We start from the raw sequence: 25,189 nt of genomic DNA, 5'->3' as shown, positions 1-25,189 counted from the left end.
CGGATGAGGAAAATGCCACGCCGGTCAAAAATTGAATAAAACCCTCCTTCCTTAATTGCTTCAGTCAGTCAGTAATAAAAAAATAAATAGTAATAAAAAACTTCTCTATATACTCCATTTGTGTGATTCACATTTCACAAGTTTTGGCATTGACAATGACAAAAGACTCATGGTTTTTTTTATCATTTCGCAGCAGCAACTCGCCTCTAATAGAAAATTGCCCCCAGTACTAGAAACATAATAAAAGGGCAAAGCAAAATTGTCTGAACTTGCTGCTGAACCAAATAAAACAGATATAGACTGCAACAGTATACTTTTATTCTGGTGACTGTGTGTATCAGAATGTAACCATCCAGATGAGAGACTTTCTAAAGCAGGTGCTAAAACCAATTTTTGGATCTGGTCCTGGAACAAACTCTCAAAAATCGAACCACACCTGCAATGCTGTAAAGGAACACCAACTCCCACCTGCTGATGAGTCACTGTAGATAGGAGCGAATGTGAATCATCATACATATAGAGTGTAATACATACACTTCATTACCTTCTCAATGAGACCTGCCATAGAGACCTGAGGAAGGCGAGGGGAGGGGGTATAACTTATTGAACAGAACGATCACAAACGCACGCACATTATTATTTGGAGATTTGCTGGAATTACTTTTAATGCCTTCTGGCCTGGAAGCTCAGCAGGGAGGCAGTAGCTTCTAAAGATTTCAATGGACTGAGACACTCATGTATTTCGGTGAAAAATGTCAGTTCTCACCATGCAAAATGCAGAGCAGTGCACTCCTTACACTGGTGTTATATAAGAGAAGTGGGACGCTTGTATGGGAGTCTGACAGTGGCGGGTTTAGGAGTGCAAAAACCAGCGGTGGTGGATAAGGTTGAGATAATACCACACACATATTGTAAGTGGCATGTAGCTTCAGGAATGCACTGACTCCAGTTCAGAAGTGTCTTCTCTTAAACTTTAGCAGCTTCAGTAATCCAATGTCATCAGTGATGCTGTGAGTAATTTAGAGCTGAAAAGACATCAGCGCAGTAGTGCAACCTGAAATGACCCGGTTTGAAGTGCGTTTCAAAGCAGTCACTTCAGAAGTCCAAGTGCAGAAAGGTCGCGCCCAAAAAAAAACGGAAGCAAGTACGGTACAATAGCAACTGGAAATGAGAAGAAAAATAGCTCATGAATTCCATTATTTTTATCTGGGTCCGAAAGAACGTATCATAGCGTTGCATTTGTCTCTGACCAAATGACAGAACTTATTTCTGCCAGCCCATTTATCTCTTCGGGGATTTCAATTCCCGGAGGAGTGCGGCGTGCAAACCGAAAAGGAATTTTACTCAATCGGGAAAGAATGCATGGGCGCCGTTTGCGTCTCTCCAAGGGCGGCCTAAACATGGCTGAGGTCACGCATGCCTGGAATATGTTAAAGCGTCGTGGAGGCCGGTGCGTGTCAATGCGAGGCTTCCGCTCACTAACAGCAAGGCAAACCATAGTGCATGAGGAGGGCTTTGTTCCAAAATGAGATGTCTACCATTTGAACAAAGTGACACTTACCAGGCAAAATAATAGCACACTGGATTCTCTGTAATTTACACACTTTGAATGATGCCTTTTATTATAGATATACGGTATAGCAGTTTGCAAAAACACTCAGTTGCTTTTACGTTTCCCTGTGACTTCAAGCAAAAACCAAAATACATAAAAGCATAGGATCTTCGACAGTTCAATCACTATAGGTGAACATAACCAACCGTCTCTCTCAAAGCTAAACATATTCATGGTTGATTGCATTTCTGTACAAAATGCCTAGAATTCATGGCCTCCCTCAAATGCATCAAAAGCAAGACAAAAACACACACACACACACACACACTGATTGCGACATTGCACATCATAGACGTGTGGGCAGATAAAGAAAGGCAGTGGGTAATTTGATGGCGGAGTAACAGACACTCAAATTTAATTTACACAATGACCAGGCAACGTGATACAACATCCCCAAGGACAAACTCTCCCTGAGCCATCAATAAATGAGATAAGGAGAGGTACTTTAGCGCCTTGCTTTGGTGTCTTGGCACATTCTTTCACAAAGCTATGGCAACACAAACACGCACATTTGGCCCAAAACTATTGGCACGGTCCATGAGACAAACTCTAGAGACGGGAAAACAGGCGAGGAAAAAAAAAGCCCTTTCATATCACGTCTCTCGCATTTTGCCATCACAGAGTGTAGTGTTGCAACACCTACGGCTTCCTCGGCTGAGACAAACCAAACAAAGATTCAAAAGTGCAATCAGCTGAGAGAGGAAACCACCAACCTGGATCACTGGGTACAGCAAAGGGCCGTTTCTGATATCCAGCCTCATCAAAGTGGTGTAGCCTCGGGTTCTGTTTCTCTTTATTCTTTCTCTTTCTGTGTGTGTGTGTGTGTCCACATGTCTAGCCCTGTGTTTCCATGTGCCATGTGCCAAGCGGTCCCTGTATGTGTTTCATCGATCACTATAACCTTGATCCCTGGAGACCTCATGGGACTGTTGCTGGTCTCGTCATCATCATAGCTTCCAGCTCTCTCACTGTCTTTTTGTCTCTCTCTCTCTCTCTTTGTCTCTGTCTTTTTGTTTCTCTCTCCACCTCTGACCCTTATACACATGTCCAACAGCAAGAGGAACAGTCATTCCCATTCAAATCAATGTTCTGGGTCGGAGTGGCAGCCATGTGTAGGCTACCGTCGGGCTAGCTTCCATATAAAGTGGCTGAGGTGGGAGGTTTTGCAGCAAGAACCAAAGGACTTTCTCTGTCTCCTTGCTGCCATGGATTGCTAACATGCTAATGCTGACTAGAAGAGCTAGAGAGAGAAGTGCAGTCTTTGATAATGCTATGTTAACCTCATTGCTAATGTTAGCTTTCAGTTGAGTTTTGATAGTTTGCGAACAGACTCATCTGCACGGTTCTCAAGCAAGTGTGACACACTTTAGGCCTTAATGCCCAGACTTGCGTTGTCATCAGAGGTGGGACCAAGTCATTGTTTTGCAAGTCACAAGTAAGTCTCAGGTCTTTGCACTCAAGTCCCAAGTCAAGTCCCAAGTCAAGACAGGCAAGTCCCAAGTCAAGTCCCAAGTCAAGACTGACAAGTCCCTAAACTTTGAGTTTCGAGTCCTAAACAAGTCATAATGCGCTCTTCACCAAACGTAATGCCATTTTAACAACAGAGTAATAATATATTAAATTTACACAAATCATGAATGCTTTTTTAGAAGCTGATTTGTCATCTTGTTTCGGGTGATCATCAAAGTAAGAGTCGCGTCTGTTTAAACAGATCATTGCTGTTCAATGGCTGACACGAAACCTGTGTTATAGGGGGGGGTGGCTCTGCGGTGGACGCAATGGATAGCTGTAACATTAGCTAAGCATTGGCTCGCTAATTACATTAATATATTAGCCTCGACTTACCGTTCTTTGTGCAGCTTCAAATGTCGAATGAAGTTGGAAGTTGTTGCATCTCCGTCTGTAATTTTCGACCCGCACGTTTTGCATACTGCAATTCGTTTTTGGTTGACCACCGCCTAGTTTTTGTATGCAAACAAAATTATCTTTGGTATCATTTTTTCCAATTGCCGCTCAGTAACGTAGCGTTACTTCTTCATGGTTCTCTCCTGCAACTTGATTGCAGGATTATGTATAGCCTATTATGTGTGCGTTCACAAAAGAATTGGGTGCAGTTTTGAGGCAGGACAAACATATGAATGTGTATTTCAACATTGGCTACCACTACCTCTCTATTTTTCTCCACACCCTCCCTTTTCGCTTTCTCACACCTCATGGCAACTATGTGTGTGTGTGAGTGTGTGTGAGTGCATGAGCAAGAGACAGCAGCTGTCTCTTGCTCAATGTCTCCCTCTGTGTGTGTGTGTCTCTCTCTCTGTGTCTCTCTGTCTAGCTGTGATGGGGGACGCTGCTACAGCTGCTGACATCCAACATGAATCACTCTGACGTTTGGGCCTGTTTACCCAGGCACTGCTCTCTTCTCCCCCACAACAACCGGCCCCTGTCCTGCTGTAGGAACACATGGGTCAACCGGGTTCTTGCAGGTGACTTCTAAACTCTAGTGATTCCAACATGGGTGTCTACTGGGTCCCGACTTAGACGTGGCACTATTCACACCTCAGCCTAAGTGAATCCAAATTTGATCCTGCAGTTTTTATCATTAGAATGGAAAGCGGAGATCAAGCAAAAATTGCCGGCAATCTATTTGGAAGCCATATATAAAATAATACAATAAATCACATCAGGTGCACATTCAGGACTAATGTTCCCTTTGGGCATCCGGTGACCTACATCTAATAATTTATCACATCGAGCAAAAAGTAATATCTTGTCAGTCATCAGTCATTTCTCCACTTGCCCTCAGAAATGCAGTCGATATAAGCGGGCTTCAGTTTGAAAAATTATATTAGATGCAGGGTCTTTCCCAAACCTTAGGGTGTAATGAATCAAAGCCCCCGGATTCTACCAATGTCTCCATTAATATTAATACAATGCCACTGCGAATAAAGACAAATTGTTAGTCAGTGAGACGTAACCTAATATTACTTCTCACCATTTTCTGACAAATATGCAAAAGTTTACATGGCTATAATCATGTCACGCAAAATATATCTCTAGTTCACCAATAATGAAACAAATATGTGGTGTGGATGGGAATATACAAGCCGAGAGTGTGAGTGTGTACCCTGCGATTATCTTTTGTTCCTTTGTTCTTCTTACTTAGTCCCACCTCTCCTTGTGTATATATAGATTGTGATAAATTGGGTCTTGTGTTATGAATGTCTTACATGATAGCAGAGACAATATCTTCCTCAGAGTGACTCACCCGGTCTCAAAACACCAACCATATCTGGCTGAGCCACCTACTGACTGCTACCTATTAATCCTGAATGAGCCAAAGGAGGGTATTACTACCAGAAAAGAGAGCTGAACCGACCTTCGACACTGTTAAGCCTCTCAGTCCCAGACATAAGGGAAAACAGCAGCTAAATCCCCACGTGCCGTACATACAAACAACAATCTAATTATTGCCATAGCTCTGATTATGGGAGTAATGTGATTAAGCCATTTACATGAAGTGGAAAAATAATGTTCCATTGATTGAGCGGGTCAATCTTCTCTGCCCTATATGCCGCCAGCGACGTCGATTATTTCTTTCCTGTCATAAACTGCAGTCAACCTGCTGCTATGCCTTTTCACTTGCTCCTGTGTAACTTTCCTGCAAGATATTCAATGAGGCTCAACAGTCATAAAGACTGGATTTAAACAGCAGGTAGCAGCTGCAAACATAAACATCTCAGCAAACTGAAGGCATGCTGGCCAAACCCCCGTGGACATGTTTATTCAGATTATATGGATATAGTTCCAAACAGCCCTCTAATAATGCGGATAATATCACAGCTCTCCATATGTCTAAATCACAGCACTCTATACTAATAGGTAATACTCTGATTATGACCTTGAGTTGGAAATGAATGGTTTACATCAACCATGTCTTCATTGCAGCTTCACCATTAAAATCTGAGCATTGGTTTGCATGCAGACTTCATCGTTGGCTGCGTTTAGATGCACAGAGAATTCCGCTCTTAATTGGTTTACCTGGTTTCGGGTCGATGCATGGAAACATCATAACTGGGTTAGAATAATCCGGTTAAGCTCATACTCCGATTATGAGAAACCGGGTCAAGATGCCTGGCTTTCTCCCATATTAAACTGGTCGCTCCTTTCACTTTTGGTTTTCAGCATCTCTCAAAGACTCGCACAGGTATTGGTACAACCTTTTCTTAGTTTTTTGCTAGCGGCCTGTTCTATCTGTGGGTGGAAAACCACAGGTAGACAGGAATATTCTTCTGACTGGTTTATTCATGAGACTGAATCACAGTGTACCAAAGGTTCATGTAAACAGCTTAAAGGACTACTCTGACTTTTTGGTAGTTTGGCCCATTGGTCACCTTACCCAATATCTGAAGAGAGGATTAGTACCAAAATGTATCTCTGGTAGACGGCTCTGTCCGGTGCGCATGCTAACGCTTTAGCATACAGTATGTTAAGTAGTTGTAGGTGACTAGCATTATCGTAAAAGTGATAAAAATGAGAACTTGTAGCAGAAATAGAGATAACATTTGACAAAAAAAACACATTGTCAATGGCAGAAGATCTCTCTTCCCACAAGACTTTGAGCGTAACGTGAGCAAAGTTAGCCAGACAGCTAAACAGCTGCTGCTGATTTGTAATGGACTTCACTAATGATGAAGACTGAGATTTTGTTTTCAGAAATAATGAATCTACAGCCAAAGAATAAAAACCACTACCACCTTTGGATTTCTAAAAGGTCTATCTTCATACTTTTAGGATAATGCTAGTCGTCTACGATTACTTAACATACTGTATGCTCAAGCGTTGGCATGTGCACCGGACAGATCTATCTACTGGAGACACAGAGATGATGTTGGTGCCAATCCCCTCATCACATATTGGGTAAGGTGACAAATGGGTCAAACTCCCAAAAAGCCAATGTGGTCCTTTAACCTGAATAAGACCTAATGGCCAATAGCCGGGTTGTGCATGGAAACATAGCCAGTGTCTCTGCCTCCCTCACTTGCCTCCCATACCTCCCTCTGCCAGCGTCCTTTTGGAAAGAAGAGGCCAAGAAGTTTAGTATGGGAGACACAGGAGAGAAGGTTGTGGCCGACTTCAGTCCCAGACCAGAACGGCTACATGTGGTTTCAGAGGCAGGCGTCCCCTGTCTTCCTTCCCCTGTCATCTCTCTACTGCCCCCATCTCACACCTCTGCCAAACTCCCAGCTTCACCCTCTCTTCAACCTTGACTTTTCACTGCCTCCTGATTCTTTATTCTCCCCCACCCCGCCTCACTCCCGTATTTTATCAAGACAATGTTGTCACCCATTGATAGCTCTGACCTTCTGAGCTGTTTACCAATGCAAAAGCCAGAGGGGGAAAGAACACCATTCTTTAAATCTTACTGCTTTCTTGCTGTACAGAAGCAAGACTAGCTCTGCTGTCCAAAAAAATCATACAGAAACAAAAGAAATCTAGTCTATCAAATGCCCCAGTAGGCCACCTGGTCAGAAGAAAATAAGACATCATCTTGTCTTTCTGCGAGTGCAATTCCTGACCATAGCTATTGTTTTATTGAGATGTTGGGTGTAAAACAAGCCAACCCGACCATTCAATGAACCTTGTCAATTTTGTTGACAAGGCATCTCCCAAAATCCTTTGCCAAATGCAAACTGAGAAAGAGAATAGAAATATCTTCAGTTCAGCATCTGAATTGGTTAGCAGAAAATTATTATCCTGGAAAGACACTGAAAAAACACTGACATACTGACAAAATAATAAATGTTCAATAACTTATTCATTGTCATTGTCAGCATTGTGGTGCATATTCATCATAGACAGTGAGGAGTTCATACGTACCAGGATCAGACTTGGAGAATGTGTCCACATCCAGTAGACTCCTGTGGAAACAGAGACAGCAGAGGTAGAAACTGGTCTTTTCAGTTTCGAGACAAACTTTTTATTCATTAACATTTCCTGAATTCATTTGTATCTGGGTTGTGTTTCACTCTCCTGAGGGTTTCTAAAAGACGGAGTTGAGCCCTAAAAGTGGGTCAGAAGATTAAAATGTGTCCCCAAATTATTCTGAAAACATCACCATCTTAAACTAGATGTCTTACCAAACCTTTCTCAAGTCCCTGCAATACAAGCCGCAGTGAGACTGAAGAGAATACAGTGGGTTTGCAGCTGAAAAACAAGAGTCTGGCTGCTGGCTACATTACCAAAGCCCTTGCAGGCAACCCACAGTACAAGGCCAAACAGGTCGGACAAAGTACTGCCAGCTTGTAGATTAGCAGCATAAAACCAAGATAGATTTTACCTGGACTCTGTTGTCTGGAAATCAATTCTAGGTGTTTTGAAAATGTGAATCCTTTGAAGCCTTTGAAAGCCAGAGCATTTCACCCCCCGTCTCTCTGTCCCAGTCAAGCAGCCAACCAGTGAATCAGTCGGTAAGTCTGTTAGTTCACCACTCAGTCAGTCAGTAAGTCTGTTAGTCCACCAGTCAGTCAGTCAGTAAAATCTGTTAGTCCACCAGTCAGTCAGTAAGACTGTTAGTCCACCAGTCAGTCAGTCAGTCAGTAAGACTGTTAGTCCACCAGTCAGTCAGTCAGTCAGTCGGTAAGTCTGTTAGTCCACCAGTCAGTAAGTCTGTTAGTCCACCAGTCAGTAAGTCAGTCAGTAAGTCTGTTAGTCCACCAGTCAGTCAGTCAGTCGGTAAGTCTGTTAGTCCACCAGTCAGTAAGTCAGTCAGTCAGTCAGTCGGTCGGTAAGTCTGTTAGCCCACCAGTCAGTCGGTAAGTCAGTCAGTCAACCAGTCAGTCAGTCAGTAAGTCTGTTAGTCCACCAGTCAGTCAGTCAACCAGTCAGTCAGTCACTCAGTAAGTCAGTCAGTTAGTCAGTCAGTCCACCAGTCAGTCAGTAGTCAGTCAGCTAAGGCAGCTTGTCAGTCAACCAGCAAACAGCAAATGGTATTAAGGACAGGAATGTAGAATAGAATAGAAGAGAATATAATATAATAGAACAGAAGAAATAGACTAGACAAGAATAGAATAGAATAGATCCTTCACACACTGACGTTGCTGCTTTATCTCGTGGTTCCAACATCTACATCATTACTGTAATACAGCTGTTGAAGCTCTGAGGATTATTATTTACAGCCAGTGTTCCTACAGGTTGAGTCACCTGTCATCAGTGTTAAACTGCATTGTGTAACCTGTCACACACTGCTCACCTGCACTGTCAGTGGATTCATAAACAACAAACAGGTCCAACAACGAAGCATGCACATCTTCTGCATATCAGTGTTAATCTACAGGTCATCAGCTGGTTCTAATGGGCACGAACTCAAGAAGTCAAGACAATTGAGAGTCTGTAGGATTTTTGTTCAGCTGCATGGGAGAGTCAAGGGCATCAGGACTGAGGGGTGTGTGTGTGTGAGAGAGAGAGAGAGAGAGAGAGAGAGCAAACAAACACTGCAAGCACACACACACACACGCACACACCTGATGATAATCACGGGGGAATTATACAAGCTCCTCTCTGAGAAACCTGTCTCGGTAAAAAAACAGGAGAAAGTGTAAATTTGCTGTAATGACAGGCCTAACTCATCTGTTTCTTTTTCAGAAGGCGTGTGTTTTTTTTTCTTCTGCTGCGTATAGATTGATTCCCGCAAATGCATTGGAAACAATTACCTGACAAATTGCAGGGTTGTTGGGGAAAAGGGGGTTTATATTTAGTCGTGCTGGTTAGTGGTGTGGTGGCAAACAGGGTGAACTGTGTGACCACATATGAAGAAAAAACACTAAAGCATTCATTTGTGCCATTCCCACATTTAAAACACTCTATTCTCATATAACTAAACATTAATTTGATGCCACTTGCTATGATGTAAACATGAATTTCATCTCAGACAGATTCATGTCAGGATAAACAGTGGATAAAAAAAAGTCTATTCCTCAAATAAAAGAGCAGGGTAACCTGAGTTCAGGTGGGCTTATGGTCTATCGATATCACACCGATATACCGATATCACACTGAGGGTTTGACCTTACCGGCACGACACGGTAACTTCTATTTTAGTTGCGGGGACTCTGGTGTTGAGCGGATCGAATTCCCCGATTGATGCCATCATCTCGACTCGCGACGCTGACGAGTATCCACGGAAGAGAGAGAAAAAAAGAAAAGAAAAAAGAATCCCCAAAAAAAAACGTGGTCATACACAGTAGGATGGTGGCTGCGGGGATAAATCCATCTTCTGTGTTTCTCTATAGAGGAGTGAGTGAGGGGAGGATGGACGGAAGGAGGAGGAGGAGGAGGGGAGAGAGGGAGAGGAGGGGGGAGCGGTAAAGTTGTGAAGAGGCAAGATTTAAAGTTCATTCATCCCTCATGCGTTCACCGGTGCGCTCGCTCGCTCCCCCGCGCGTGTCTGTCCGGTGCCGAGGAGAAGGAGGAGGAGAGCGCAGCGGACCGGAGGCAGCTCAGCGGCGTCGGGCGGCGGCGACACTGCTCCTGTGCTCTCTCTCTCTCTCTCTCTCTCTCTCGTTCTCTCTATCTCTCTCTCTCTCTCTCTCTCTCTCTCTCTCTCTCTGTCCCCCGCCGCGCAGTCCAATCGACAGGTGGGGGTGGGGGGTCTCGGGAGCTTTGTGTTTTCCTTGGGTTCTAATTTATGATTTAATTTAATGTATTTTAATTTAATTTAAGTTCAATTTATGTATTTAATTTAATGTATTTTAATTTAATTTAAGTTCAATTTATGTATTTAGTGATTTATTTACTTACTTGCTTAGTTGCTTAATTAGATTCTTATTTATTTATTTAGTTAGTTAGTTACTTAGTTATTTATTCATTAGGCCTCTTTTATTTGTTCATTCATTCAGTCCTTTGGTTATTATTCACTTGATTATTATTACTTATTTACTACTTCTTTGCATATTGTTCACTTATTGTTCATACCTGCTTGCTTACTGCATACTTGTTTATGTTCATATTCATTCATTCATTCATTCATTCATTCATTCACTTACTAATTGACTAAATTTAGTCCTTTTGACCCCAGAATTCTTTAATTTGATAATACAAGTCAACAGACAAGCCTGCATTTCAATATTCTAGCAAATGATTGCCCAAACCATTTCTGTCCTCCTGTTGTCTTCCTCATCTCCTCCTCTCTCTCTCTTCCATGTCAGAATGCAGTCATTATTTATTCAAGACAAAAAAAACATTTATATGGATGAAATTTCCCCTTGGCTGTCAAATTGCACTCATGACCCTTTTTTGACCAAGTGTGAAGAAATAACCTAAGGAAGACTTCTGCGGGAATACGAAACAATTCACAAATAAATCATGAGCAATCTTGTCTTGCTGCGTTTAAAAACAGCTTGCTCATCCTCGTTATCTCCCATCCAAAACGAGTGTGCATTCTTGGAGATAAGAGGGGGAGTAATGGGAGACTCCTGGGAGTTGGGAAGGTTAGTCATTTTAAGCTGGGAACAACAATCTTTGACTTATTGCTCACCTTCAAAACAACATATTTGGAACAAAAAAAAAGCCTGTCAGAGAGTCTTTCTAATATCTGAATTTATGATTGTGTGCCGAAGCAAAATTTCCACAATTTCTACTCTCTCAGCCACTGCTCTCTCCTCTAACATCTAAGCCAGGACCCTAAATAGCACAAGGGATAGTTACATCATATCCTGTATATTGGAATATTCACTGGAGCAAGTAATCACAGTTAGGCTCATACACCCGTGGTCAATTGGCTAAACACAAGAAACATCCTGTCATATTATAATGAGATGTCTGGGGCTTTAAATCTGGAAGGAGTGCGAAGTATAATTTGCCATTAATCAGCTCCCTAGAAAGCTTCATGACACATTTAAAAGCCTCTCTCTGTGACCTTATCACCCCATTTAGATTCTAAGCTTCTCTGAAAACAACTGCATTTATTTATATACATTTATTTTTCTATTGTATTTTTCAGAAAGCTACAGAGTTCTTCACAATGAGGACAAATGAAATAAAGTTTTTACAGGAAGGCACTGGTTCTGCCATCCTGATTTCCTCAGGGAGTTCATTTGTTAAAGTAGGTGCCCTAAAGGTGAAGGACCGGCCTACTTTAGACTTTAGTCTAGATTTGGTAATGGACAGAAGGACTGGGCTCCTTTGGTCTTCAGTCTAGATTTAGGAATGACCAGAAGGACTGGTCTCCTTTAATCTCAAATCTAGATTTACTAATGACCAGAAGGACCGGTCTCCTTTAATCCTTGATCTAGATTGAGAAATAACTCCTTTTTGATGTCTCCTTTGATCTTAACTAACTATCAGAAGGCATGATCTCCTTCAATCTCACATATAGATTTAGTAATGACCAGAAGGACCAGTCTCCTTTAGTCTTGAGTCTAGATTTAGTAATGACCAGAAGGACCAGTCTCCTTTAGTCTTGAGTCTAGATTTAGTAATGACCAGAAGGACCAGTCTCCTTTAGTCTTTAGTCTAGATTTGGTAATGACCAGAAGGACTGGTCTCCTTTAGTCTTTAGTCTAGATTTGGTAATGACCAGAAGGACCAGTTTCCTTTAGTCTTTAGTTGAAATTTAATAAAGAACAGAAGGTCCAGTCTCAGTCTTTAGTCGAGATTTGTTAATGGAGAGAAGGACTGGTCTCCTTTAGTCTTTAGTGTAGATTTAGTAACGAACAGAAGGACCAGTCTCCTTTAATCTTGAGTCTAGATTGGACTGACCAGAAGGACCAGTCTCCTTTAATCTTGAGTCTAGATTGGACTGACCAGAAGGACCAGTCTCCTTTAATCTTGAGTCTAGATTGGACTGACCAGAAGGACCAGTCTCCTTTAATCTTGAGTCTAGATTGGACTGACCAGAAGGCCATTGCTCAGGGATCTAAGGTCAAGGAATCAGGACAGTGTTCATTTTCCAATTGGCAGGAATTAGCTGTTACTCCAACTTCACCTCGTAAAGCGGTGACTTGCTTGACTTCAACAGAGTCACATGTCAGCTCTTGTGGACCTTTCAGGTTGGATCATTATGTGTCCAAATAGGCTCATCTACGATGTGGTCCGCTGGTAATGGACAGTGATTGTGACTGTGTCAGTTCTCCCTCAGCCTTGTCAGACGCCGATAATGACAAATAGATGTTATTCCTGTCTACATTCCTGGTTATATGTGTGTATGTGTGTGTGTGTGTGTGTGTTTGTGTGTGTATGTGTGCAGACCCACTCAATTTTGCAGCTGATCAGGCAGAAATTGAAATTTCTCACAGGCTGCGGGAAGGAGCTGTGAGAGAAATGGGGAGACAGACAAAAATGGAGAGAATGGGATAGATAGAGAGAATGGGAGACAGTGTCAGATGGAGGAAAAAAATGGGTGAGAGAGAACGGAAGAGATGAAAGAGATGGCGAGAGTGAGAGAGAGAGAGAGACAGAGATGGAGAGAGTGAAGGAAAGTATAGTTATTAACCCATTTTCCACTCCTCCCTTTGTGGATGTTCTATATGAGGATGTGATAGGATGATAAACTGGACTGTGGTCTGGAGAGTCTGTGTGTGTGTGTGTGTGTGTGTGTGTGTGTGTGTGTGTATGTGTGTGTGTTTGTGTGTGTTTGTGTGTGTGTGTGTGTGTGTGTGTGTGCGTGGGTGTGGATTGACAGCTAATTATCCAAGGAGGAGAATTCCTGTTTAGTTTCCATTTCACTGTGCAGCGCAAAGAAAGAGTGTGACAACTAGCAGAAATCCCCCGACACAAAAATGTAAAAACATTGTTTGACAAGCCAATGCTTCACAGAAAACAAAAGATGACATTGAAGACTTACTTTCCCAATTTCCAGACTTCCTGTTTATCTTTTAAATGCACATATATTATCGTATACATTCTGAACCAATTATTCAACACATCTGGTTTTCTGACTAGTTTGTCCATGAGAAAAGAAAAGTGACAGTCTAAATAAGACTTATGCTCGACTGAAACTAAACCGTCCTGTTTAAGAATTTTTAATTTTTCGATCCAATGAGCCAAATCACAGGCAAACCTATTACAGTTCAACCAAGAGACATACAGTATAATTTATGGTCTAGACTTGGCCGACTAAACTCAAATTTAAGTGACTGCTACTTTGATATATCCAAGAAGGAAAGGCATTAACTATCAAACACATTCCTCCATCCTCTAATCTACATATAATATACATTTACAGGATTCATTTTCCATTTTAAAATTCTTTATTTTTACCAAACCTTAATTACCTACTTTGCATTTTTATGATGCATGCTGGCTAGGAAATGTAGGCCGGACCTGTTAAGATTATTCATGACCAGTGGTGGAAAAAGTACTCAAATCCTAGTAGCGATTCATAATGGATAAATACTTCATTAAAAGTAAAAGTTCTGCATTCAAAAGCTTACTTAAGTAAAAGTATAGAAGTATTAGCAGTAAAACGCACATAAGTAAAAAAAGTAAAAGTCGTCATTCTTTCAGAGTGTTAAATTATTGAAGCATTGAAGTATTTTAAGTATTTTAATGTTGTCGGTCTAACTTCTCCATACTGTTGGGGAGTTTAAACTCTAACAATGCAACATATTATATAAGTGTATTGTATGTTTTGAATGTAAAACCTCATTCTGCAAAGTAACTAGTAACTGCAGCCATCAGACAAATGCAGTGGAGTAAAAAGTACAATATTTGGAGGAAAAGTATAAATTCTCACAAAAATGCAAATACTCAGTAAAGTGCCAGTACCTCTAAATTGTACTTTCCAACTCTCCATCTACAACTACTCAAAATGTTGAGGTAGATGTATTTTGGGACTGAACAACATTCCGTGTAGCCATTTCAAATCTTTTTCAAATTCATTTCCGTACTTTTTTTTTTTTTTTTGCAGAGTTCACAGCTCTGCATGGGACTCCCGTAAACGTCGGCTTGTCTCTCAGGATGTAATTTCTGCCACATTCACAATTCTCTCTGATTATGATATGATAAGCCAGTCTGAGGGTGCCAAATTGGACACTTCAGGGTCCCTGCGCACATACCAACACACATTACACACACGCACACACACACACACACACTGCAATTAAAATAAGGCATGCAATCAGATATGAAGTCTATAATGGGTGAGACTCGGAGACAGGAGACAGGAGCTTAACTCATGAGTCAGGGTTGAAAAAAGTGATGCAGGTTGGTATGAAAAAAAAATGAAAAGGCAATGAAAGAAAAGAGAATGTACGCAGATACGATACCCTTTGGTGTCTCTATTTAATTATTTACCACTCTGAGTCATCTGTATTAAAGTGATAGCCGCATCTCGGCCAGTATAAGCGGCCCTCCAGGCGTTCCCACACTGGGGCTACAGCAGAGACACCACACCAAAGTTCACTGGGATTGTGACAGAAACCCTCAAAAGAGCCACAAGGTGCTCTCCATATAGCTTTAAAGGAGAAGTGGTCCGGATGAATTCACTGGCCCGTGCTTTAGTTAGTGTGTGTGTGTGTGTGTGTGTGTTTGTGTCTAGCCTTGAAGAATGCTGCCATTTCCAATTCCCTCACGCAAACATTTCCAGCCCAATTCACACGTTTGGACGCCTTTGATGATGTGACGGCATATTCGATTTGCGAGGCGCGTGCCAGAGCGCTCCGAACTCCGCTGCCAAAAAAACGCGCAGCCTGTCCTCAGCTGGACCGGGGGAGCTCTGCAGAGAAGACGGCGAGGAACGACGACTGCCTGCGCCACAACTTTGGAAAAAAAAAGAAAAGAAGAAGAAGGAAGGTTCGTGACAGCGAGAGAGAGAGAGAGAGAGAGGAAGTGGGGGGGAAGAGGGTTTAGAGTTATTGAGTGGAAAGAAAGGCTGCTAGACAGGCGTCTCACTCCAGCCGCAAAGGAGGCAATATTCTCGCGGTTGTTGTTGCTCGGTTATTGTTTCGGGGGGGGGGGGGGGGGGGCAAAGGTCAGGTCGTGATGTGAATTCTGATGCGGAGTACAAAGTCTCCCCCCCCCCCCCCGGACGCAGATATCTTGAGTCGATTCCTTCATGCTGTAGTGCTGCCCAGTGTTGTCGAGGCGTCTCCTCTCGGCGGGGGGGGGTGGGAGCTTCAGTGTGAAGTAAACTCAGTGCTGATGTAAAACTCTGGGCCGGTTCTGTATAGGTTTTTTTGGGGATCCGGAATTGGCTGCGGGGCCGTGACACAGCGGCAGCCTCTTGATGCGTGTGAGGTGGACATGACTGGTTTCCATAGGGATGGATGGGAGTGGAGAAGGTGTAGATGATACACAGGAATACAAAAAAAAGGGGGGATTAGTCATAACTGCTGGCAAAATTGTCAATCTAAATTGCTTTAAAATAGCCTTTACAAGCACTTCTATTCTATTCTATTATATCCAATCCTATTCTATTCTGTTCTATTCTATTCTATTCTATTCTATTCTATTCTATTCTATTCTATCCAATCCAATCCAATTCTATTCTATTAATCTTATTCTATTCTATTCTATTCTATTCTATTCTATTCTATACTATCCTATTCTATTCTGTTCTATTCTATTAATCTTATTCTATTCTATTCTATTATATCCAATCCTATTCTATTCTATTCTATAATATCCTATTCTATTCTGTTCTATTCTATTAATCTTATTCTATTCTATTCTATTATATCCAATCCTATTCTATTCTATTCTATTCTACTGCATTATACTCCATTCTGTTTTTAGCATAACATCTCAGATCAAGACAAAGTTTTCACTGCAAGACTCTTCAATAATTTATCTTTAAGTTAAAGTGATACTTTTTATATTTTCAGTTGGTTTTTGTCCACCAGACACTTTAATATTTCATTTCAAGAGAAGAGAAAAAGGATTAGACATTTATACTGAGCTGCCCTAAAAATGGCATGCTGGCACTGTCAGGGTTTCTCATTGGAAACAACCACAGAGTGAAATGGTCAGTGTTCATTTTAAAAGAAATACCAGTATTTCTTTTAGTCAACACCTATCAGAAGTAATTTCACACTGTAGATAGTATTGACCAGCTGCTCCAAAGCCACATGAGCTGTATGAGAGGACAAACAACACTGTCCACTCCAAATAACTGTCACTGCAAACTCAACACTCAACACTCAACGCTGGGGAATTTCCTTTGAAGTTCAAAATGTCAAGTTACGCCTTCAATTCTCACAGGCTGAGCTCCACCTGACACTGATCCAGTATTTACATGTGGAAACCATGAGTATGGACCTGATTTCTGACGTTGATTGGATTGTGAAATTATTATGAAGAGCACATGTTCCTGCTATGACAAAGTAGTAACTGGATAAAGGTAATAAAGAGTGTTGAAAGAGAGAGTAGTGGTGGTTACAGTTAGTGTACAAGGTTTGATGAAATGCTCTCCTCTAGTGTTGAATGTGAGACATTGCAATTGAAAGATTTGCGGATATTTTGGATTGACCTCGCACGGTGACTCTTCATATAAAGCTTACCAGTCTAACCTTTATGCTCTCTTTCTCATATTAGAGGAAATAGATCCCCATTAGATTTGCTAGGAGATTTCCATTCCATTCCTTTTCAGTTCTCTTCATCAACTGCTACTACTATTGCATTTCAACACAGAAAGGGGGATGAACTCTTGAGAGAAAGCCTTATTCATGAGACTGTATGTAGAGGATGACAGTTTGTGTCTCTGAGTATCATGACTGGATTAACCTTTGGCATGTGAGCATAAAAAAAAGAATTTCAAAAGTGACAATGTCACTCCCAAAATCAGATTTAGGCAAAACAGTTGACTATGGAGAAAATAAGTGTTGTATATAATTTAAGTTGCCTGTGATAAATCCATTTTAAAGATGTTCAAGTTACTGCTTAGATGAATCAGGTTAGTTAAATATTCAAAATCCATCAAATCCATCCAATTGAATATCCCAAAACATACATTATATCTTTATCCAGGTTCTAAATACACCACTCCCATATACAGTCTATACACAGTCACCCTAATTGAAACAAATCTGACATGGATGTAACTCTACATGCAGTTCTCTCTTCTGCCAACAGATGGCGACCTAACACAAGCTGCTGTGGAGTGTGGCCTGTGTTGGATACATGCTTTGGAAATACAGTGTGGTTATATTACAGTCAACAAAGCACCACAAGGCATGACAGTGTGATTAGAATATTAAAACAATATAAAATGATTAGGAGGTGTAAGAAAAAGAGAAGCGCTCACACACACACACACACACACACAAACACCTCATACTCTAGGGAGGCGTTCCACAGCTGCATATAAGCCTGACATCACACTGTCCTCAGATCAACTACAGCACTGCCCGCCTCGCTGCCCGTTTTAGCACAGACACACACACACACACACACACACACGCAGGCATTCATGCAGGCGTTTACACACAAAAGCACAAACCCTCTCCCTCTCTCCCTCCCTCCCACTGTCTCTTTCTCTCTCTCTCCCTCCCTCTCTTTCTCTCTCTCTCTCTCCCTTTCTCCCTCTCTCTCCCTCTCTCTCTCTGAAACACCTCTCAGTCCTCAAGAGGCGTCCCCCCTAGCTGTGTACAAGGCTATTTTCCTCCGCTGACATGTCTTCACTTCAGCAGCATCCCTTCCTCTCACACTGCCAATTTTAGCACAAACACACACACACACATACATGGACTCGCATTCGCACGTGTGCACACATGCAACCACACACACACACACACACACATACACATACACACACATGGCTCCTCAAGTCCCCTGCCGCTGCTCCAGATGACAGGAGCCCTCTGGATCAACAGACAGTCAGAGTGCTGAAGTGGAAGTGGAGGGTGAAAATACTGTACATGTTTGTTTAGACAGGAGCCGGACAGGCTACATGTGTTATGAATGTACAGTGCAGCCAGGAGACGTGACAGAATGGACGAATCAAGTGCATTATTGATCGAATGGCTGTTTGTGTGTGTGTGTGTGGATTTTACAGTGTGTGTGTGTATGTGTGTGGTGTAGGAAGGAGAGAGGAGAAAAGGAGTTTAAAGCCTCTGGAGCCTATTTATTTTGTCTAAGTAGAATACAACTAGTGTGCAGACCAAATTTTCTTCTCCTATCTTTGAAAATCCTCCTCTGAAAACCATAGACTCAGATGCGGGTCTTGGCCTAGTTTCCCCCTGAATGTGCCACACAGCTCGGGGGCAGATGCATTTCTCCCCAGAGTGGGTAATATGGCTGTTAATGGATGGAGAGAGAGAGAGAGAGAGAGAGAGAGAGAGAGGGCTTCAATGGTGAGGGCAACATCTGGCCCCAGCAGAACACAGGAACTCCTGAATAAAGAAGCAGGCGGGAAAGTGTGCTGCTCTCTACTGTACTGTAGTAGGTTTACACTACACAGCAGATGAGCGCGGTGGTTCTCAAAGTGTGGTGCAGGGACCGCCCAGGGCTCCTTTGGGGGGTTTTCCACTGGGTCTTTTTTGATTCTTATATAATTTGCTGCTTTGCATGTTGGGATAGCATAAGGATCGAGTGGGACCCCCTCATTATGGGTTGCAGATTTGCCACTGTTATTGCCTCACATCAATAAAAATGCATACAGGAGGCACTGAACCACTTATTTGACAATTGAATGGTTAATCTGGAGATATTTCCCAGTTGGAGATGATACAAAGCTTCTTTAACCCTATTGTTATGGATGCGACCATATATTGTAATTCAGTATATCATGATACAAAAATGTGACAATATGTATGGGGCAGAAAAATGAATCGCGATATTAGCTACATGTTATTCTGCTGTAGTAATCACAAGACGCTTGAGACGCTTGAACATCACAGTTTCACAAACTCTCTATGGAATCTATATTATTTGCACTTTGTAGTGACATTTTTAAATAGTTGTTTACATTCTAGCAGCCAATGCCACTCCTAGAAAGATCTGTGGCTCAGAAATAAACATAATTTTGCACAGTCAGACTTTGTTGTCATCAAACCTTTATTTATTGCATTATATCTTGGCTGTTTTGATTTGTGAACGTGATATCGCGTATTGAATCGTATCGTGAAATAAGCGTATCGTCCCATCCCTAATGGTTACAAGTCTTCAGTGGTTCCACTGTGGTCTAGTACTGTCAAAACCCATTGTCCGTGTTAGGCCAGTGGTTCCCAACGTGGATCCTTGAGGGGTTAGGGCTAGGGTTAGTCAATTTCAACATTACATTCACAGGAAATTAGCAACATGAATATATAATGAATATTTTGATCAGAGATTTCACTTAGAATCTCCTAGATGGGAATCCCTGGGTCCCGTGTTGTAATGCATCACTGTTCGGGAAGTTCCCCAACATGAAAACCTTTGGGAACCCCTGGACCAGTCTAAGCTCATTATCATATTATTGTTGGGAAGCGTCACTTGTCGGTCTAATTTCAAATTCAAGGTGAATAGGCTCGGAGACGCGCTTTGATGCAAATTCCCCAGTGCTGCTGCTGCTGCCGCCGCTGCCGCCGCTGCTGCTGCTGTTGCGGCCGTGCCCGCGTACGTGAACGCGCTCCATCGCTGTCATCAGTACAACATCAGCATCTTCCGCGGGGGCGCGCGGAGAAACGGGAGGAGGAGGACGGAGCGAGCGAGGGAGAGAGAGTGTGTGTGTGAGAGAGAGAGAGAGAGAGAGAGAGAGAGAGAGAGGGAGAGAGAGAGAGAGAGAGAGAGAGAGAGAGGAGACATACTGGATAGGCTACGACAAAAACCATGATGATAATGGAGTCGAGACGGTGGAGGATGTCGGATTTACGAGAAAGGACTGTTGAGATTTGACAGAGGGCTTCTTGAAACCTGTTCCCCTGTTTTTTGATTTTCGTTTGATTTCGCGAATGCTGCGCGGACTTCTCCGTTAAAACCCGAGCAGAGGAAGGGGAGCACCCCGCGGATGCCTCGGATGGTAAAAACGGGGTCCACCGCTGGCGCTATAGGCAACAAGACGCATCTAATCTGTCGGATGGTAATAAAGGACACCATGAAGGTAGATCTGGACTGATGGATGAGGATGAACAACTGCTTTAACCCCCCCACCCGACGACTGTGAAAATAGAGGAAAATCCTGTTTTGATGGATTTGTTTTTGTCATTTATGTTGTAGCCCCAAGGAAACGGAGCCTTAGACAGCAATGTTGAATCACTGGTCTTGGTTAATTATTCATCAGTGATATAGGTATAGGCTATGATTTCGTATCGCTTCAATGTAGCATTTTTTTCCCCATTCATTTTTACAATGTGTAGTCTTGTGAAATCACACACTGGATTGCAGGTTACATTTTTAGCGTGCGGGGATGTGAAAAGGAAGACTAGGCCCATTCAGTAGCCTAATAAACAGCCACATTAGAAAGAGCCAAAGCGAGGAAGAGAGAAGCTGTTTCTTACGCGCTGGAAAGCTTTGATAGAAAGAGAGAGAGAGAGAGAGAGAGAGAGAGAGAGAGAGAGAGAGAGAGAGAGAAAAAAAGATAGAAGAGCAGGGTGGTGAGTGGGGTCTAAGTGTCTGGATTTTTTTTTTTTTGAAGAGACCCCGCTTTTATTTTCCTGTGAGAGTCTTAAGAGGAGGTGGACGGGGGTGGAAAGGGGGATATAAAACAAACAAACAAAAACAAAACAAAAAAAAAAAAAAACACCAAACATGTTGCCTTCGCAAGAAGCCTCCAAGATCTACCACGACAACTACATGCGCAACTCCCGCGCCATCGGGGTGCTGTGGGCCATCTTCACCATCTGCTTCGCCATCGTCAACGTGGTGGTGTTCATCCAGCCCTACTGGATCGGCGACAGCGTCAACACGCCGCAGGCCGGCTACTTCGGCCTCTTCCACTATTGCGTGGGCAGCGGGCCGTCGCCCAGCCGGGAGCTCACCTGCGTGGGCAGCTTCGCCGACTTCAGCTCCATCCCGTCCGGAGCCTTCAAGGCGGCCTCGGTGTTCGTGCTGCTGTCCATGGTGCTGATCCTCAGCTGCATCGCCTGCATGGCGCTCTTCTTCTTCTGCAACACCTCCACCGTCTACAAGACCTGCGCCTGGATGCAGCTGCTGTGCGGTAAGCCTGGAGGGGGAGAAGAGAAATCAGAAATGATCTGCTGACACTTCAGAGTACGGGCTTGTTATGTGGGCAGATGCAACAGCTCGGGCTTTGGAACCAGGCACCTCAAACTCAAATGACCCCACTGTTTTATTCAAATAGGGTTTACCCACCTTACCTGCCCAGACGACCAGGCCGAGATAACAATGAGGTGAATTCATAGTATCAAACTGGTGTTATATGAAGATATGCCATCATTGAATGGGGAAAAGCATAGCTGATGTTTTCTTTAGGTTATACTACTAGTTGTGAAGCCTTATGATGATAACTGACTGGATTTCAGACAGTAGTTTACCTTTTCATTCACCACCACCACATCACCGCCTTGAGTAGTACCCATCCGCCTGTAAATCCACCAAAATTAGTTAATCCTATATTATGGTAGAGTAAGATTAGACCTATAAGAACTTCACCCTATAATAGATTTTAGAAGGAAATATCACAGCACAGCTACAAGTCCCAATAGGAATATTATGAATATTATAGTGATAGGCCTGCCATAGAAGATACAAAATACCATAGAGCACGATGAGGCCACTATAAACTCACTATTGAGCACCGCAGGCACAGTATAAATTCCTATGGGAATATCATAGGGATATCATCGTATTTGAAAGCTTTATATGCAGCAGTTCCCGACTGAAATCAATACGCTGTCGTCTTGCTACGGTTAATTAGTACCGTTGCACGTTTTTCTATTACCGTTTCTGCTGAAAGAAGCATCACGACTCAGTGTCGAGACAGTGGGAATATATTGTAGCTATTATGCACGCCGCTGAATTGCAGTGAAGGCAGTACTAGACATGGATCCAGCCTGTTACCATTGATATTCCGAGGGCACCCCGCCGAATTTCTAAAGAAAGCGAGGGGATCGTAAGTTTATGCTGATGAAATGCAAATTTTATTCATTCATTCATTCATTTCGGCTCATCATATAGACCGATGCAGTGGCGTTATGAATGCGGTCTCCTGCAGCCGGGGCCCGGGGCCGATATTGCTATTTTGAGGGATGAATTCAGGTTGATTGGATTAGTGTTTCCAGGCAGGTGAGCGTTGTTTTCCGCGTGTTCGTGGATAGATTACAGTTTGTAGAAGTGATTTGGGGGAAGTGGGGGGTTTCTCTAGCCTACATGCCTGGAGGACAGATGGTGTCGGAGAGATGCTTTACACCTGCTACCACCGAGCAGCTTCAGCGCTGGGGGTGGACAGAGGGTGGGATCTCTAACATGGGATTGACAAATGTTATTTCAGGTCACGTGATCATGATATTATTGTTTGTTTTGGACAGCTCAGTATAGATTTGTGAAGTTGTATTTTGGACATGTGGCTTTGACTGTGAGAAACTGGATTTGTGAGCACTTTGACAGCACCCATGCCATTGCACTAGTGCATTTTGCAACAATATCTCTTGATTGTGAAGCACTTTATAGCACTTTCTCCCTTTTTGAAAAGTGCTATATAAAGATTATTCTTATTATATGGAGGATTGTTACACTTCAGACGTAGTGTGAAACAACAGTTAGGCCTAAGGTGAACAGATGTTACCCGGCCAAGTGTGTAAGCTGCCCATGTGGGCCAGACGTCAGCCTGGTGTAGGGAGAGCCCCGTGCTGTAGATTACAGAAGCTGCACAAAATCGTGCTCTCCCTCCTCATACTCATATTTCCAGCAAACCTCCTGTGCATATCCGTCTTCTTTATAAGCTGATCAATGTGATAAATAGGCCAGGCAGAATAGCGTGGGAGTCAGTTTTCTGTACAGAAACAGTCAGCATACTCAATAAGAGGGAGGGAGGGAGGGAGGGAGGGAGAGAGAGAGAGAGAGATCAGCACTTTTTTCCCTTCTGTATTGTTCTTTTTCTCATCCTCATCTGCCCACTCCGTCCTCTGTTCTGCAGAGAGGGTTGGAAGGGTTTGGTGCTCTACAATCTGCATAAAACAGACTGAGAGGCAGAGGTGCAGATTACACTCTCTTTATGTAAATCTTCATGACTTAACAGGAATTTAACCTGGGTCTCTAACATGCAAACCTGATGCAAGACATCAGTGACTAGAACAACACACAATGCCCTAAACAGTGCCACTGCAGCACTGCCTCTTCCATTGATGATGATGAAAATGAGGATGAGGAACGTAGATGATGATGAGGAGGAGGAGGGCAAAGCCAAATGACTGGCATTACTTCCATAATGTCACTGTGAATGTGATGATTCTGCTGAAGCACCTGGCTCCCTTTCAGCCATCGGCAGCACTTTTATTTAAGTATGTCTTGACCTAAGTATTATACTTCATTACCCTTTAAATCCATTACACTTTACACATCCTACATTACAGTCCATTACAAGTAAAACCTCGCATCAGAGAGTGGCGTAACTGTAAACTCTATCATCAAACCCGTGCAAGCATGGAGGAAACAAGTTACCTAGCTGTAAAATTAAATTGAATGATAAATTAAAATGTATCTATGATAGTGGTGTAGTTTGCATTAGACAAAAAGCCATCCATCTAGTGTTATTGGTTTGCGTTAGCCTGGTTGATGTTGTTGTCTAGCTGGCTCACTAGCTTTGCTAGCCAGTTTGATAGCTAATAGCAAAAGAAACATCAATGTAGTAACATTATTGATTAATGGGGATCAGCATTTTTTTGTAATGGATGGAATAATGAGATAGATTTCAGAATCTTATTTTTAGAGTGCTCAATAGTTTGTAAACAAAAGTGTGCTACTACCCAACTAATGTTAGCTCACACAGGTTACCTGTGCTGGGTAGCCAAGTGCCGTTAGCATAGCAAAGAACTTATATTGAAAACAATTTTTGGCAAACCTGACTGATATGCTAGCGGCACATGCAGACTGCTGTTACTGTCATGTCGCAATATTTACACAAACATAGGCTATGTCATGCCTAATTTCATTACAAAAGTTCAGAGCCTACCAGGTCTGGGGAAGCCATTTTTACTAGGGTAGGAACTGTTGACTGGTGAGCTGCACATGAGTGACACACCTTTGATAATGTAACACTTCTGTGGTTTGGTTGTAGTCCGAACATCATTTCAAATACTTCTTGCCACCAAAGCAGGGAAATCGTGAGAATCCCAGATTTCAGCTTTAAGTAGATTTTTACATCAGTTTTTCTTCTGCTAAAGTAAAATTTCACTATAGTAGACAGTAGCAGTAAGGCCTACTTGTTCCTCATACGCTAAGCCCTGGCAATGATAAAATATCACTTTTTTAAAATTTATTTTTCAAGTAAATTAAACCTGTGTTCCCTCTACTTTCTGAGTGCGCCAGAGTTTGTGAAACTTCAGAAGGTTTCACTGTCCTTCCAGTGGATGTGTGTGATGTGTAGTAGAGGTGAGTTTTCTAATAGGCTTGGCCGACAGCCTAATGCTGTTCACCACCTTGGAGATGATCGTTTAATCATCCGCTCTGCCCCGCTGGGTATAGCAGCAGGTCTTCTGGCACAGCACA

The 25,189-nt window shown here is 42.6% G+C and overlaps 2 protein-coding genes across 3 annotated transcripts in view; one reads left to right on the top strand and one right to left on the bottom strand.

The window, feature by feature from the left end:
* The window catches only part of cpne9 (copine family member IX), a 58,745-nt gene extending 48,981 nt beyond the window's left edge, over nt 1–9,764 (bottom strand). The window contains exons 1-2 of one of the 2 annotated variants that reach the window (XM_071532248.1): nt 9,682–9,764; nt 7,490–7,530 (exon numbers count right to left, since the gene is read on the bottom strand). In XM_071532248.1, coding sequence (XP_071388349.1) covers nt 7,490–7,530; nt 9,682–9,761 — 121 coding nt within the window. In that variant the 5' untranslated portion in view covers nt 9,762–9,764. The remainder of the gene's footprint in view (nt 1–7,489; nt 7,531–9,681) is intronic. The other variant, XM_071532247.1, reaches the window with a different exon arrangement.
* An 11,507-nt stretch (nt 9,765–21,271) lies between these two features.
* LOC139654972 (LHFPL tetraspan subfamily member 4 protein-like) overlaps nt 21,272–25,189 on the top strand; it is an 18,867-nt gene continuing 14,949 nt past the window's right edge. The window contains exon 1 of the mRNA XM_071532256.1: nt 21,272–21,680. Within this exon, the coding sequence (XP_071388357.1) occupies nt 21,272–21,680 (409 nt within the window). The remainder of the gene's footprint in view (nt 21,681–25,189) is intronic.

The sequence above is a fragment of the Centroberyx affinis genome, unplaced genomic scaffold (genome assembly GCF_046629955.1).
Source record: "Centroberyx affinis isolate AG114_WGS23_722 - 3 ecotype Tasmania unplaced genomic scaffold, CSIRO-AGI_Caff_v1 ptg002180l_1, whole genome shotgun sequence".
Taxonomy (NCBI): domain Eukaryota; kingdom Metazoa; phylum Chordata; class Actinopteri; order Beryciformes; family Berycidae; genus Centroberyx; species Centroberyx affinis.
This window is presented reverse-complemented; position numbering and strand designations above follow the sequence as displayed.